Genomic DNA, 17,954 nt, shown 5'->3' with positions numbered 1-17,954 from the left:
TGAGCCAGAAGTTATCCAAACCCCCTGGGAATCTTATCCAGAGATTTACCAAGTAGCTTGGGGGAAGACAAGATAAAAGAAAATAAAGACTCCGTGGGGACTCCTAACTCCCCACCCCCATTTCCTAAATGAGAACAAGCTGTTGGTATCCCCAGGCCTAATATCTTCAGGTTACACTTGGAAATTAAAATCTAATTGGTTTCATCATTCTTAGATTTCAGCCCTTAATAGATTCCTTCTCAAGTATAAAATGTAAGCTTGAGGGCAGCAATACTGATTATACCTCTTTAGCTTTGTAAGAGTCTCCTGATTTTAGCAGCCTGATATCTTAAGAACATGTCTTAAAAACCAATAAGCATGTCATTTGATGTGTGTGTATGTGTCTGCGTACGAGTGTTTCTCTGAGTTCTAAATTTGTAGCATTACTGATCTTCCTAAGGATAATCCACTTTTATTGGAGTTAATTTTGGAAATGGGGGAGATTTAGCAAAGCAAGTTGGAGGATTTTTAATCTTGCTCTTCTGAATCTTAATATCTTAAAAGGAAATGTGCTGTATGAATGTACAGCACTGTTATTAAGTCTGAAGTCTTTGCTTATGCAAATGATTCCTGCTGGGAATTTCATGCCTAAATTCTTAGGTTAATGTATGACAATGGAAGCATTGAGACACATACCACACACACACACGTGTGCGTGCACACACACACACACACACACAGATACAGTATTTCCTTCAACTAACATTGGTACCTTGACAGTAAAAAACCTCTTGTGTTTTAGTGTAGTGCCTTTAGCAAGATGTTTTCCTGGCTTAAAACTAGCATCCTTCTTATAAATGGCTCCCCTCTCCTCTTTTCGCTGTTAAAACTAACGTTAAATCCATATTTTTTAGTTCAAGTATGTCATCTTTCCCTTAATTTTCCCCTTGCATCGTGATCTAGTTGTACATACTAAATATAGTTGAATTCTGCGTGTAAGAAAACAGAACCTTAAAGAGTATTTAGGCCAAATTTTTCTAAGCCTAGTTTTATGAAACAGAAATAAGCAGATGGTCAGTCACTCTCTTTGCAAATAATTCCCATTCGAGATCTTTTAAAACTCATCTGACACAATTCAAATATAAAATCAGAACGACAAGAAGCCAAGTTACTTTCTGGAATATAATCTCTTGAAAAAATTCGGAATTACTCATTTAACCATATGTCCCAGGAAACATGCCAAATTCCTGCATAGCTCTGAGCCGGCCCACACGCAGTTCCTTCTGCTTGGACCATTTCTCTCCCCCTTCACCTTACAGACTCCCGTTTGTCCTTTGGACACCCCTATCACATGGTCTTGCACTTCCTTTTGGTACTCAGCATGATGATAATTATTTAATCGTGAGCATAACTTTTTAATGTTGTTTCCTGCTCAACTGTAAGTTCTATGGGGGCAGGGTCCCTCAATGTCTAGTCCATTGCTCTATTAGTGGTGACTAGAATAATGCCTTGCACATAGTAGCTCCTCAATAAACACTTGTTTAGATAGCTTCTTTTATAATACTTGCATTTTCATCTTCTCTCTGTGCTTCTTGGCATATCAAAAGCTAACACATGCTAGATATCCTACACCTGAGGCTGATGCCTGGAGGTGGAGTTGGGACAGAAGAGCCACTCTCTGGTTTCCTCTGGTTTTCAGGCTCCCAGCCTACCCTGGTCACTCCAACCCCTCTGACCACCCCTCCTGTGCCCTCCTCGATGGCTCCCTTCTTCCTCCAAGGCTGGTTGTTCTCTTCTTTTGAGTCTACTCAAATGGCTTCAGCTATTCTCTCCAGTTTCATCTTTATCTCCAGTGGTGTTTTCAGCTCCTGGAATCTCTTCGTGGATAGACTGATGGAACTGCCAACTTACCTTCTTTGCCATCCAAACCCACTGATGTTCATGGTATCACTGCCTGTTTGCTCACCTGCTCAAGGCAGGCAGACTTGGAAGGAAGTGCTCTGTGGCAGAACCGGCTTTTCCTCACTAAACGGCCTGTTTGCAATTTGCGTCATCCCTAGTGTGGTGCACCTAAGTAGGTAAGAGATGCTCCCCTGATGGGAAAGCCAGTATCTTCATCTTCTAGAAGGTGGCTCACTAGAGAGAGAAAAATCAGACTTTCTAGAGAAACTCCACTGCAGGCTTCTCCATGAAACAGAATATATATAAGCACTGGAGAACTCTGGAAACTCAGGCCAATCCATGAGAGTCATTAAGCTTTGCAGGATTTCCATGGCATTTCTGGTCTTGGCTCATTGCTTTGGAAGATCCCTTTCTCCACTCCTGCCCTTGAAATGATTTGCTGATGGAGTGTTGGGGGATCACCATGAGTGCTGGAGCTGGAGGAGCGGAACTTGAGCCCTGGCTACTTTTTTTCACTTCCTGTGTGATGCCAGCAAGCAGTTTCTGCTTTCTGAACCTCAATTTTTTCACCTTTAAAATGGATCATAATCCCTACCAGCTCCATGGGGTAGTTGTGGGAGTCAAATATGATGATGCACGTAAGATGTTTTGAATACTGCAAAGTGCTGTAGCAATCAGGGATAAGCAAATATTAGATGTTTACAAAACCTCATGTTCCTCCTTCAAGAATTTTGTCCTCCATATACCATCTGTGTGATTATTTTCTTATTATTTTTCAGTAAGCAAATCGCTTTTTGAAAACTTATTTCCTGAAAAAAATTTATTGCTCAAGTGTATTAAAAAAGTAGAACCATAAAAAATACAATAAATATGAAACAACATCATGAAATTCTAGCTAGATACAATTGCTTTTTAAAAAGCTCTGGGGCTGGCCCATTGCTCACTTGGGAGAGTGTGGTGCTGATAACACCAAGGCCATGGGTTCGGATCCCTATATACGGACGGCTGGTTAGCTCACTTGGGAGACCATGGTGCTGACAACACCAAGTCAAGGGTTAAGACCCCCTTACTGGTCATCTTTAAAAAAAAAAATAGATAAAAAAATAAATAAATAAAAAGCTCTGTGAAGTTGGGAAAATGTTTGAGATGTTAAAGACATTTCAGCACCAGATGAAACTTTTTCCTTGATATAATCAAAAGGATGAAAGACTTGCAAAGGGGGAGAATGCTGACTAATGTGGTTCAGTGTTGTTAATGCATGTCTGTGTACCAACTAAATTCATCTCACGACTAAATCTGTGGCCCATATTTCTAAAACACTGGAAATATATTAGGTTTCTGTGGATTAAAATGTCCTACATTCAATTCACGTTCATCATGACTAACCATGCAACCATGGCAATTTAATTAATCCCTCTGAATCTTAGTTTATTCACCTGTAAAATGGGGTTGTAAAAATTAGGCAAAAAACAATGAGCACAATGCCTGGCACATGGCCCAGGCTTGATAAGAGCAGTTCATGTACCTTAGATTTTAGTCCCTCACATCAAAGGCAGAGCATTACTGAAGTTGCTGGAGTTTTGGTTCTAAAGAGTAGGGAATGACTAATAAAACTGAGGAGAAAATTTGAGGCCATTTCTCTACTAGCAAAGTAAAGAGGAAATTAAAGTGATTAATCGGACCATTCGGATTTTAGAAATACCTTAAAATACCAATAAGAAAGCAATTTCACTTAGCAAAACTTTGAATAGTCTTGTCCACTCTTTCAAAAGATTGTTTGTGGTCAGCCTGGTGTCAAGGGCTTGGCTAAAATTATAAAGCACCGAGAGGTGTTGATATTAAGTACTTTTAAAAAAGTGAGTGCCAACTCTAAGCCTTCAGGATAAGAAGAAATATGATCAGTCCAGAGCCTTCTCAGAATTTCTTGCACTTCAAAGAGCGTATACTTGGCAATGATTCCACCACTTTCCTGAGTTTGGTCAGCGTGGCTGAGGAAAGGCAAAACTCTTAAAATCCACACAGATGGAACTTTTCCACTGGCCCTATTTGGTTATAAATATTCATCAAGAACCAGAAACTTAAAGTAGATATCGGTCTGAGCTATGAATGGTTTGGACTAAATTTCAGCTGGTTCTCAGTCATCCCTCTGGCTCTTGTCCTCCAGGAGGACCAACTCTTCTGAGATGTGGCTGCTGTCATTCAGTGATCCAGTCCAACTGCCTCCCAGACTGTGGAAATCACTGGAGTTTGTCCTCAAGAGATTTCAAGCCAGAAAGAAAGGGCCTCAGGTTCAGAGGAAGGTTCAAGTTAGTTGTATGAAAAAGGAAATGAATCAAGGGTTGGCTCATCCACCATCCTAAAGCCAAACCTTTTATAGACAAGTTTGAAGGAGGGTGATAAAACTTGGGAGCATACATCAAAAGTTCAGGGTCTGGTTTGGCGTGCTGCCTTCCCCTGCTCCTCTCATTTTCTTTTATTTCCTTCTCATCTTAACATTCCCCCTTAATTCTATCAAGGAGTATCCTTCCCACTCCTCCCACCCCATTCCTCCTTTGCCAGTTCTGAGCTTGGTCCATGAGTCAGAAGGTTTTGGAGAAAGCAACATGTGTGGGGCCCCTGAGGGGCACTGAAAGAGGTTAACAGTCTTCCCCACTCGATTCCACCTCTGTTTTGTGTCCTCCACTCTCATGTTCTCTCTCCCCCTTTCTACCCATCAAGATTCCCTGTCTTTGTGAGAAAAGAGAACAAAGCTGCTCTTACCTCTTTCCTATCTCCTGATTCCATTCCGTTTCCTTTTCTATTCATTAATATTATTGAGCCCTCACTGTGTGCCAGGCATCCAGATTTGTTCTCTTTTCTGACAAAGAAAGGGAATCCTGAGGGGTAGAAAGAGGGAGAGAGAACATGAGGGTGGAGGACACAAAACGGAGGTGGAATCGAGTGGGGAAGACTGTTAACCTCTTTCAGTGCCCCTCAGGGGACCCACACGTGTTGCTTACTCCAAAGCCTTCTGACTCATGGACCAAGCTCAGAACTGGCAAAAGAGGAGTGGGGTGGGAGGAGTCTCTACCAAGGAGACTCCTTGGTAGAATTAAGGGGGAATGTTAAGATGAGAAGGAAATAAAAGGCAGCACACAAAGGGGAATAAGGCATGGTTTCTGCCCTCAAGGAGCTTACAAATGGAGGATTTCAGCCTACACAGGATATTATGGTACAGGAATTAAACAGGCAAGGTCCCAGTGGCAGATGTCCCAGGGCCATTCAGGAAAATAAATGTGCATTCAGTAGGAGAGTAAACCCATGCTGGTTCAGAGGAGAAGGAACTTGGTCTGAACTAATGGCTTCATGCAGAAGGGCTCTGAAGATGGTTGGGATTTTGGCCCACAGAGAAGAAGACCCTCTCAGCATGCAGAAGAAAAAGTATGTTTAACAAGTGAATGACAGGTCACTTTGGGGGAAGCAGAAGGTTGAAGTGGAAGATGTGGCTGAGAAGGAACCTATCACATACAAACTTTAATGCCAGACTAAAGTCAATGGAAAGATTTGAAAGAGTCCTTGGAACAAAGTTCTCCCTGAAAATGATACCTTCATGGGGCTGCAGTGAGAACTCGGCTCTCTGTCCGCTCCTTTGTCCCCCCATCCTTCAGCTGCTTGGATAGATATACCACTTTCCAACTGCTTACCAAATATTGTCTTTATTTTCTAACAGTACTTCAAAGTACAATTTATATACAATAAAAATTCACAAATCTCAAGTATTTATTTGATTACTTTGTATGTATATCCCATGTGGCCACCAGCAAGATAAAGATAAAGAACACTTTCAACACCCCAGAAAGTTCCCTAGAGCCGCTTTCTAAGCAATAACCACCTCTTTTTTTTTTTTTTTTTTTCTTTTTTGACTGGTAAGGGGATTGCAACCCTCGGCACGGTGAGCGCACCAGCCATCCGGCCATCCCCATAAGCGATCTGCGCACTCTCCCGAGTGAGCCACGGGGGCCGGCCTACCACCTCTTCTTACATAAATGTAGTCACTATTCTTATTTCTATCACTGTAGATAAGTTTTGCCTGTCTTTGAACATTGTATAAATGGAAATAGAAGGTGTGTACTCTTTTATGTCTGGTTTCTTCTTCTGTCCAACATGTTTAAGATTACCCCTGTTTTTATATACATTAGATTTTTTTAAATACTAACTAGTATTCTTTTGTATAAATATTAAATTGAAATAGAAGGTGTGTACTCTTTTATGTCTGGTTTCTTCTTCTGTCCAACATGTTTAAGATTACCCCCGTTTTTATATACATTAGATTTTTTTAAATACTAACTAGTATTCTTTTGTATAAATATTAAATGATTTATTTATATATTCTCCTGTTGATGGGGATTTAAAATCCTTCCAGTTTGGGTCTATTATGAATAAAACTGCTCCAAAGTCTTGTCCAAATTTTTTTGTGGACATCTGTGCTCCTTTCTCTTGGATATACACCTAGAAGTTAAATTGTTGGGCCATATGGTGGGTATATATGGAACTTATTAGACGCTATCGAATAGTTTTCCGAAGTGGTTGTATCATTTACATTTTCCCTGGCAATGTATATGAGTTTCAATTGCTCCGTGTCCACTTCAGTCCTGGTAGTGTCAGTATTTAATTTTATTCCTCTGCTGGGTATGAACGCTGTCTCATTGTGCTTTTAATCTGGATTTCTCTGATGAATCATGATGTTGACCACCTACATTTTCCTATGCTTCTTAGCCATTTAGACATGCCTTTTCAAGTCTTCACCTATTTTTTAAAAATTGGATTTTTAAGATTGATTTGTAGGAGTTACTTATATATCCTGAATACAACTCTTTGTCACATATATGTACTATGAATATTTCCTTCCTGTGGATTGCCTTTCACTGTCTCAGTGGTATCTTTTAATGGAAGCAAGTTCATGTGGATGGTCAGCTTCTGCATTTATTTATTGAGCATTTCTGCCAGACGGAAAAGGCACAAAGATGAGAAATTTGATTTCTCTCTCATTGTTCTAGCATTCCATACAGTAATAAGCTATGACAAATTTACAAATCATTTTTTTAAAAAAAATTTTGATATTATCTCTATTTATCAAGGGTTTTTTCTTGCCTCCTTAGTCTTCACTGATTTTCTATACATACTCGTCCCCTTTTTTTCTTTAAAAATCAGTTGCTTTGCATGTGGAGAAGTGCTGATTTTTCCTGAGTATTTACGGCACAGGTTTGGAGTTGTTCTCTTAGCGTTGTAAAGCTGTCTAGCCCTTCTTTCTTGTCATGCTTTTCCACTTTAAAAATCTTATTTCAGGAATCAGGATGGTCTGGTGGCACAGAAGTGGCCTTTCCCACTGGGAACTGGGTGAGGATGGAAGGGGAGGACAACGTTCTGACCACATGGAGGGGCAGGCACAAGTCACAAAACGGATCCCCACATAAAAACGGGGGGATGTCTGTTGGTCACCTCACTCCACTAAAAGTTGACACTAGGTCTCCCAGAAGGTGGGAAGAAACAGATTCTCTGACATCTTAATCCTGACCAATACATAGGACTTAGAAGGTGAACTGGAACTGGAACTTTAGAAAAAAATCTTTGAGTCTACCAAGGAGACAAGGAGAATGAACAGGAAGAAGTCACACAGAGAGAGATTTTAGCTCAAAACAAGAAAGAGTTTTTTAATAATTAGGGTAGTTAAAAAACATAGACCTTTTCAAAAGGAGGGGTGAGTGTTCCCCAGCAGTCTCCTTACAGCATCTGCTGCCCAGTTCATCTCACGTTTAAGGTTTTGGATGGAGTGGTTAGACAAAATAGAGTTTTAAAAAGTCTTTCTGAACCTGAAATACCATGAAACCCTGAATTCTTATCCAATCTTCTGCCAACTAGCTCTGTGACCTTGAGCAAGTCATCCAGCTGGGTCTGTTTCCTTGTCTGTTAAAGAAGGAAGTTGACCTAGAGAATCTCTAATGCCCTTTCCACCTTTTAAAAATTAATTTTAAAAAAGTTAATTTTAATTGCTGAAATATAATGTACAAACATTATTCAACTAAGTATATGATGATTTCCCCTGTGATGGTCCCAATTCTGGGTTGGGGCCAAGGAAAGGTACGAAGGCGGGTAGTGACAGCTCTTCTAATTAATTAGCCATGAGTCTTGTACAGGGTTGTGTTTTCCCCATGGGCTGTTTGGGCCTGTTGGCTGTGTAGGAGGACAGACTTGAGAAAACAAGGCTTTTCTATCAAATCTTGCCCTTTCTTCAGGTCTTTGCACAGAGATGATCATCATAATATAATTTTCCAGATAATCAGCAGGGAATCATCTGTTTTTTTTTTTTTTTCTGTTTAATGTACCATTTACAACTGACAAAAATCAAGAACCATCATCTTAGTGGCATTTCGATATTCAAATCACATGTGTGTTTTATTTCAATGTATCACCTGCTCTAAAATATGGCATGAAGGAACCCATATTTTCAGACCAAGTCAGAAATTTGAAGTAAGAACTTTGTGAAAGGAATTGTATTGATGCAAGATTCTGGGCCTTGCTAACCAAGTTCTTGTATTTCAAAAGGCTAAGTTTCTTTTTCACAGTTCATCAAGACATCCTACTTGGGATTTCTTTTCCTCTAATTATTACTGGAATGGTTTCAGATTTTCAAAGTAAAACTCAGGGCTTACACACTTCTTGTGGTGCTGGAAGTGGGGTTTGCATGTTCTGCTCCCATGTGCTGTGTGCTGAACCTCACGAGGGTGTGTGTGTGTCTGTGAGTGTTCCTTTCTTTCCATATATATTACATAACCTTAGTTATATATATTTTTCCTTCTGTCACCACACAAGTCTATATTTTCCTGCAAAAAATCAAACTCAATGGGGGTGAATTTGCTGGAATGCCATTGCTGGGTATGGGAGAGTCTCAAACCACTGCCATAAGTAGATTTCTGCATGCCAGCTTGGCAGGCCCTGCTATGCTACCACCCCTAAGTGTTTTAGTTAAGAGGAAGAGGAACAGGATCTCAGATGAACAAATAAAAGATGTGCATTTGTGGGTAGATGGATACATTGGAATATATCCATCCACAGTGCAAGATGGATGATATTCCCCAAGTTAGAAGTCAGACAGGATGAAGAACATGGGTGTAAGATTTGGAAGGCATAAAATCGGACTGTGACCTTATCCTAAGAGCTCATTCATCTTTGTCTTTCAACACTCAGCTCAAATGGTGTCTCCTTGGGAAGCCTTCCCTGACCTCCCCAGGTAAGATTTAGTACTTCCTGTTCTGATCTCCTTCAGTCCCACTTTCGTACCTCAAGGGCTTTAGGCACTGATGTAATTTTTTGATGATTTGACTAGGCTGTTCCTTTTCTGAAACTATCAGATTTTGGGATTCCTTTCCTTTTATTTCTCCATTTCTCAGCTCAGTCCCTGATATATAATAATTATGTAATGCATGTTTGAACAAAATAAGTTATTAAAGTTGGCCATATCAGAGGCGGGTAAAAAAGTTTCATCAAAATAATATTTTTATTCTCTTTACCATTTCACTATCACTAGCTCTTTTAATGGTGATGATAACTATGTTTAACATACATTCATTATTTGTCAAGTACTGTGCTAAGGTCTTAACAGATTACTGTTATGAATACAGTAACTTTTAGGTCCATTTTATTGATGAGGAAACTGAGGCTCAAAGCTACTATGACTTGTTTAAGGTAACAGGAAATGTATAGCAGAGCTGGGATTTGAGCCAAGTTTGTCTATTCCAAGAGTCTCACACCTCAATCCACTAAAGCTGTGTGTGTGTGTGTGTGTGTGTGTGTGTGTGTGTGTGTGTGTGTGTGTGTGTAATACTGTTAAAGCTTTATCTTGATGGGGGGGTCTTAATATCTTTGGGCTTTTTGGCTGTCTGACATGAAAGCATCTCTTCTCAGAACAATGTTTTAAATGCATAAAATAAAATTACAAAGGAAACCAATATTACTGAAATAGTATTAATATATACAAACAAATCTGTGATTTAGTAACATACTCATATGTGCCTTTATTAAGTTAATTAACCAGATCTAGCAGTAGATATAATTACTGTCATTTCAGAGCAGGGATGAGTTTACATGGTATGTTGAAGATATACCTCAGCTGTAAGAGCGTATGAAAATACCTGATTTCCTTTGATATCAAAGGCACACCGGCTGCTAAACTTCCAGGGCTTTTGCTTTCATTGCTAATTGAAGAAAATGCTAAATTTCAGTTAGAGGTTAGGGATAGAAAGATGTAATATTTTTCCTCATTTAAGTTCCCTGACATCCTCAATTTTATCCACAGATCCCTGGTTAAAAACCTTCCCATTATCTATTAACAAGATTTTAAAAAACCCTCCCTGCCATCCTTCCTTTACAATAAGAAGCCCCCAAATTCTTACCTCTCCCCCCACTAGAGCCAGATCTCCTTAACCAGGAGACCAGCTGGCCACAGAGCCAGGGCTGGGGTGGGGAGCACAGGTGTGCCTTGGTGGGTGGAATCATATAACACTGACATTATTTGGCCTTTCCCCTATCTTTTGAAAAATGAATTCCACCAGACTCAACATTACATGGCAGGGACCAAAGCTTTCTTATTCATTATCTCAGATTCAGTACCCAGAATAGTAGCACATAACAGATGCTAAATAAATATTTGTTCCATGAAGACATGAATGACTGTTACCCTATCTTATAAGCAAGATATCTGAGGGTAAATGCCTGTATAGGATTATATAACTGAGGTCAACAATCGTACTGGACAAGGGGAGGGCTGCTTTTAAAAGGGTAGCAAGTAGACATCCAAGACCAATTGTTGACATTCTCATGATTTTTGCATATGATGTAGCTTGAGTATATTTATGTCTACATCCAAATTTATCTAAAAAAAAAAAAGATCATGCAACCTAATATCTTAGAAGCCACCTGTGATGTAGATAAACTGAACTTGGCCTTCCACCTTCCAGCACATTAGGACCTATGGGATTTTTGCACTATGCTGATGAAAGCGGGTACCAATAACAGAAGAAAGAAATATTAACTGAGCACTTACTATGCATCCAGATACTCTATGTCCTTTATGCCACTAAACTATTGTTTAAATGTAGAACTATGGTTAGAGTTTTTTTCTCAAATAAGAAATCAGAGGTCCAGAGAGGATAAGTAACTTGGCAAAGGTCTGGCAAGTAGCAGACCTGCGAGTCACATCTAGATCTCTATGCTTGCAAATGTTGTATGTTTAATTGCTTCTCTAAATGGCCTCTGAACCTTGTGGCCAAAGCTAAGTTCACAGCCAGACTGTTCACCTGGCCTTCTGAAGTTTGAGGGTATGAGGTAAACTAAAACTGAGACACTCTGGGTGCGTAAGTGACAGAATAAAGAGGACATCTTCTTCTTCTTAATTCATAAAAGATGCGGTGAGTCAATGCGTCTCGGTCTGGCACAGCTCAGTTATGTCATATGTACATTTTGGGTATGTCATTTCTCCCCCTTTTCCCATCTGCAACATGAAGGGGTTGAACAAGCAGACCACTAGATTCTGCTCAACTCTTTTATACAATGATTCACTAGCATTTGTCTCCACAGATAAATTTTACAAAGGATCCAGTGTTTTAGAAAGGGAGGAGAGAGAAAAAAATCAATCTATAAACAAATCATGTGGATCTGAAACAGCCGCTTTGGTCTGGACACTGGCGCTCCTTTGTCCTTCAAAAGAGTGACTTGCCAAATGGAGCCTTTGGTTTCTTCCCCCTTAGCAATCTTATTTCCTTTTAAAGCATGTACTGGTAGGGGCCTGGGCCATGTTTTGCTTGGTCCTGATTTACAAATTATTGGGTAGACCACAAGTCAGGCTGACCAGTCATGTAGAGATGCACATTCTGAGGCCAAGCTTATCCCCGGGCTAGAATTTCCTGGAAGCTCTGGGACTAGGATTGCTAGGAATTTTTTTTTTTTTTTAATTACCAGGATAATATGTACGATTCCTTAAAAGATCTCTCCACCAGCCTCTTGCCTAGAAAGTTCCATTAGCCTTCTAGAAAACCAGGAGAAATCTAGAAAGCCCTTATTCTATATCTGGGAAATGGCTTTGACTTGTGGTGGGTGACAGTATACTCCTGGTAGTGACCAAGAGGTATCAGAGAGGTGCAGATGCCTGGTGCCATTTGGCAAATGCTGTGTAGCTCCTGAATCAGACCCCATAAACGAGTTCAGTGAGTCAGAAGAACTTTTTCTGTGTGTGAAGCTCACAGAAATAATCATAGTCCCTCTTCAGACTTCTGCTTCTGACGAATGTCTTCTTGCTTCTTGTATAGTGGAAAGAGCTTAAGTTTCAGAATCAGAGAGGCCTGAGTTTGAGTTCTTAACCTGTCATCATGCGACCTTAGGAAAGTCCTTTTAAACTCTTAGTTGCAATTTACTTGTTTGTAAAAAGGACACTAATATTTTTGCATGGTAGTCCTTAAGGCTAAATGAGATAACATACAGGAAAATATCAAGCATCCTCTGTGCCTTTAAGAGATGTCTCTCCTTCCTCGCTTTTGCCTGTTCCCAAACTCGTCTGTCCTAACACAGTACACATAAGTCTTTTGGAGGCAAGAGTCCAAATAGATGATAAAAGTAAGAACGAGCGATGTAAAAGGGTTTAATTCTCATATAAAAGAGTAGACATGAGCCCAGGAGTTGATTTGGGAGTTTCACAAAGCTTTGTAATTGCATTATCATTTCTGTTTTTCCCAAAACACAATTTCCTTACCAAATATTTAGGCTTAGATACCAAATATACATTTCAGCCACTAACAGAATTTTGGTATACATATGAGACCCAACTTTGTGTTTAGCTCTTTCTATAACGGTTTTGTAGAAAGCATTTTCTAGAGCTTCTGCAGATCCATGCCTTTGATATGTGTGAAGCTCCAAGAATGTTTCAGGACACCCCAAATGTTCCATGTGAAATTAAGGAAATGTCGTGATCTTGAGGGACTCCTGTAGAAGTGGCTGGTGGCCCTGCACCTGGTGAGATCATGGCAGCTGCCAGCCAAATCTTCTTCCTGTTATCAAATGATAGAGGATGGGGGGATATTTCCAAACGAAGGCACTTCAAGAGCAACAGCTGTCACTTAGTTTTGGATGTCCCTAAAAGCTGCTCCGCAATTCTGCTTTCAGTGGAACAAAGTTTTAGGCCTATTTTGCCACAGTCATCTGTTATTTGGGAGATAACCTTGAGTAAAGGGAAGGTCAGTGGCTAGAGGCAGAAGGAAGCCCGATTCTCATTCAAGTTCTGCCACTTCCCAGGAAAAGGAACCTGTCCAAAGTCTCCTAATGAGTAAATGTCTATGGTTATTGTAATAACTCAATCCTCCTGCTAGAAATCTGTTCTTAAAATAAATATTTAAATAGTGTTGGATGAATATTTAAATGGTGGTAGGAAGGTAAGAATTCTCAAGGTCTGTTACTTATCATGGCAAATCTCCACTTTTTTATACAACTTGAATGTGCAAGTGTAAGGAAAGGATGGTTCCCCTTCCTAAAGCCAAATTGGATACCTTTCCCAGAGCCCAGCCGACTCCAGTGGGTTGCAGGAAAAACTATCCCCTTGCTTCTCTATTCCTTACCTTTTCCTCACTGGAAGGGGCTGATGTAGGTGTGGAAAAGAGAGACGCACAGAAGAGCCCACGCGGGAGAGCTCCCTCCTGTCCCCAGTCTTTACTCAATTGACTTATTCTTCTTCCTCCTTGTCACCTTTGGTCAGTTAATGTGGAGAGAAGATCAGACTTCAGGATCTTCAGAGGGGAATATCAAGGTCAATTTTTCCACCTTCCTACTTTGAGGAGTAAGCCCTGGACTAGTCTCCTAGTCTTGGAGCTAAAATGACTTAGATTAAAGTTAGAGACCATCTGTGATTAAGGCTTCCACTGCCTCCCACTGCCACAGGTGGCAGATACATTGGTGAAACTCACTGTCAGCCCCCAACTCCACCTGCACACTAGGACAAGAATCTGCAATTTACAAAGTAATGTTTTCAGCATCTCTTTTTGGAGATCCTTTAAGAGGGACTTGGACAATTTATTTTTATTTTTTAAAATAAGGCTTTTTGTGGGCCAAGTTGCTTATACACCTATAGGCATGTCTCCAATGTCTTGGTTATTAAGGCCTTTAAGTGACAGCTTAATACGTTTTTTAAGACTGAGGGAGCCAACGACAATTCTTGCGGAGCCGTGTTTACGTTGGATCAGCTCGCCCAGGAGATGTGCCAGCAGTTTTGCACATTGCAGGGACTGGAGGTGAAAGCAGGAAGGGCTGAGTACAGTGGGAAGGACTAACCTGGAGGACAGGAAAGCCAAGAGGGATGTGACGTGGAGGCGTGGAGAGAGACGCCCTGCTGAACCTGGCAGTGCACTTAGTAGTACCATCATTTAGTGCTCCGTGGGCATCGTGTTGAGAGGTGACAAATAGAACCCGTTGGAGCCAGTCCATTGGCACATGCACAGTTAACAGTGAACATGTTCATAATCTCATTGTTCTAATCCTTTCTAAATTCCTGCAAATGGCTCCTTGACAGTCAAAGGGTCTGTATTCTTGCAGAGCCTAATAGGCTTTAGTGCACCTTCTTAGCAACCTCTGCTAAGAAGCCTGACCCCTCTGTGCCTCAGTTTCTTTATCTAAAAAGGGAAAAGAGCCCCTTGTCCCCATCTGGGCTTTAAATTCTCTAACTCCAGAGTGATGTGCTCAGTGACTGGAAATCCATGTTCAGAAGGAGAGACTTTGTTCCACGTAAGCAGACTTTGTTGGGTGATAATGAAGGCAAGATCATTGGTCACTGTACTAGCCTATCAAGGCTGACCAACTGGCTTAGGTTCAGCTGAATGAAAGTTGGTTGCTCTTCAGATGGGACAGTCTTAAATAATAATGTGTCCTATATTCACCAAAAGACTCATTTAGGCATCAATTTGTTCATTGAAATGTACCACTACCACCACCAATAATAGTGGCTAACTCTGGGTGCTCATGTCTGAGTCCCTTACATACATCCTCTTATTCAGTTATCACAGCCACCTTGGGAGGTAGATGCTTCTACCATCTCCTCAACTGTCAGATGAGGTGAGGACACAGACTCAGAAGTTAGTCAGCTTGCCCAAGAGCACACAGCTAGTAAATGGTGGAGCTGGGATTTGAACCCAGACCTGAAGCCAAAGCCTGTACTGGTAACCAGTATTCTTAATAAACAATAGAAGAATAAATCCATGACAGTGGTTGGTTCCACGAAGAGAAATGGCATTTGGCCTTCAAGTCCCTTTGTTACCAAAGAATGTTGGCAATTTCACCATTCTCAGAGAACTCTTTGTGCCAAGAAAACTTCTCCTTCCCAGCAGAAAAACAAGAGATGCCGCAAAAGCAGCCAGTGGGAGCATTTGACTTAGCACGGAAGAGAGAATTTGGGGAACTGTTTCTGAGCTCTGCCACTACGTATGTATGTAACCCACGGTCAGTCCCTCAGCCTGTGTGGGATCGGTTAGGTGATCTCTAAGGCTACTCCAGTTTTTGGATTTTATGTTCCCTCTTTTAAAGACTTTCCAGCTGCTGGGGATTCCCTGCCTGCCCCCTTGTGGGGACAGCAGTGGAGACTGTGTGGATGCCATTTTAAACCATTTCTCAATTTGTAAATAGGTCCTCTGCAACTCTAAGATTCTGTGAAATTGTTTCAAAATGTCTAAGTGTGATTATGCATCCTAAAGCCAAATGTTATAAAACCCCCCACTGTTACAGATTTAAAAAGTAAATATGCAATAAAACCTTTTCAGCACACTGCTGATGTGACACAGTACTTAACGACTGCTGTTACGCTCTGCAGAGTGAGCCTCTCTCCACTCCCTTCCTTTCCTCACCTTTTTGAGTTGAAGACATTGGTTAATCAACAAAGCATTCATCTTCCTCCTGATTGCTGCAGTCCCAAGAAGCAAAAAATATCTGCCCTTTCATCTCTACCCACCACATTCTTTCTCTAAGCCTGTAATTGGATCTAAATGGAAAATAAACCCTTTGCAGGCCAAGGAAGTTGGCACTAGAGGGTGACATGAAGGGGAACATGTCCCACCTCTAATCCAGATAATCACACTCTCCTATGCAAAGGAAAATAAAAACAAGGCTTCTTCCAACTGGCGACCCAGGCCCGTGGAGAGGGAGCACATTTCCATAGACTTTGTCTCACCTAACATGTTCACATAAACCAGCTTATATTCAAAATACCCAGAAACCATTTTATTTTCCAGAGAACAAACGAACCATGTCACCGTAGCCTTGAACTCTTCTACTTCAACTGAATTTGGGGAGGTAGTTTAGAAACACAAATAGCAGAGTGCTACAAGTTAAAAAATAACAACGCATAAAATGTACCATATGCCAATACTGTGGTCTTAGCTGGACAGAGATTCTCAGTGATTCACCTGTAGTTTCTTGAATCCTGCTGTATATGGAATGGCTATGTTAGTGCTATGTTAGAATGGAGATGAGCAAGAAAAGTTCACCCTCAAGGAGTTCAGAAAGATGTGTAGAGAGACAAGAGGACTGCATGCTTAAGTCACTAATAGGTATAAATTAATAGGTATTTTCCAAAGGTCTAAAGGGTTATGGGAATTCCACAGAAGAAGAGATGACCTGATTCTGCAAATAGTCTGGCAAATGCAATGAGGCATGGTACATTCCAGAGAGATGCCCAGATTAAATGTGACTTGGTGTGCATATCCAGAAAGATCCACTGGACTCTGTGTGGAGGTCTGGGGCAGGTCATCTGTGGAAGGGCGCGGCTATAAATTAAATGGTGCATGGGGTGCCTCTAAGTGTCTGGCTTGCATTTTTATTTTTATTGTGACACTATCTTTTATCTTTTTTCCTCTCACTCTATGCTGCAGGTAACGGAAGATGTTTGAGGATTTTGCTCTGCGTGATTAAATCCCCTCAAATCTGAGTTGAACAATTACTGCTTTGGGAGAGTAACCCACAGTGTCACCATTGCTACTACTGCTGCTGTGAGGGAGGAGGGGATTGTCATCTCCACATTAGAGACGAGGAAACTGAGGCTCAGGAAAGTGACTTGGTCAATACCGTGCAGTTAAAAAGTGGCAGGGCACTGGTCTGAATGCCTAAGGCTTTCCTTACACTCTGCTGCCTGCTGGAATCAACTCTCTGTGACCCTGGGCCTCAGTTTCCCCATCTGTAAAGCCTAGGTTGTCTCTCGGCTCCCTTCCTGTTCACACGTCTTCTAAGTCTCCCAATTGCATTCAGGTTAGTGGCAAGTGGGTGTTGGAGGCACAGCTGCAGGCCTCTCCTGCGGTACTTTGCCTGTGACCTTCTGGGCTCCTGGCCAGCCCTTCTTGAAAGGGAAACGTGCAGACCCTGGGGACAGAAATTAGTTCCCTTGTGTTGAAACTGCTGTCACTGCCAACATCACCAACTAAAGAAATTGTGTGTGTGTATGTGTGTGTGTGTACGCGCACGCGCGCGCATTGAGGGAAAAACACAAAACACTAGTATAGGATAATAGCAAAAGGGCAGGCTCCCGGTGAGTAAATATTACATGTCTCCATCCCTCCCACTTCAACCACGGAAGGGGTCAAGGAGAGGGGAAGCTGAAGCATGTTTCCCCTATAGACCTTAAGATAAAAAAAACCCAAAACAAAATAACCCAAACACAAAAATCCACCTTAATTAAATTTTAATGAGCATCCCCAAAGAACTCAGGCCCTTTGCAAATACTTTACACAATGGCATGAAGAGTGGGTTTTGGGGCGTGTGCCTGTTAGCTCAAACTGTATTCCCAACTATTTTGCTTTCTGCAAAGTCTTGGGATTTGATGAGTTTCCTTCTCATTCCCTCTAGCGAACGGATGGGAAGGGAAAACAGAGGACAGAAAGAATCTGGGTCGGTACGGATCCCCGCTCACCTTCTGAACTCCCGGGTTGAGGTCCTTAGCCACCTTTGCCATCTTCCTCCGGGGCGGACAGACAGCGCCTGGCTTCTCAGGCAGAGGCGCGAGGGCGCGCGGCGGGACG

General features: G+C 41.3%; 1 protein-coding gene across 1 annotated transcript in view; it reads right to left on the bottom strand.

Annotated features, from left to right (window-relative positions):
- LMCD1 (LIM and cysteine-rich domains 1) overlaps window positions 1–17,945 on the bottom strand; it is a 58,827-nt gene extending 40,882 nt beyond the window's left edge. The window contains exon 1 of the mRNA XM_008581333.1: window positions 17,846–17,945. Within this exon, the coding sequence (XP_008579555.1) occupies window positions 17,846–17,887 (42 nt within the window). The 5' untranslated portion in view covers window positions 17,888–17,945. The remainder of the gene's footprint in view (window positions 1–17,845) is intronic.
- Window positions 17,946–17,954: the final 9 nt, after the last annotated feature.

The sequence above is a fragment of the Galeopterus variegatus genome, unplaced genomic scaffold (genome assembly GCF_000696425.1).
Source record: "Galeopterus variegatus unplaced genomic scaffold, G_variegatus-3.0.2 Scaffold2330, whole genome shotgun sequence".
Taxonomy (NCBI): domain Eukaryota; kingdom Metazoa; phylum Chordata; class Mammalia; order Dermoptera; family Cynocephalidae; genus Galeopterus; species Galeopterus variegatus.
The sequence above is the reverse complement of the archived record's forward strand: the minus strand, read 5'-3'. Positions and strand labels throughout refer to the sequence as shown.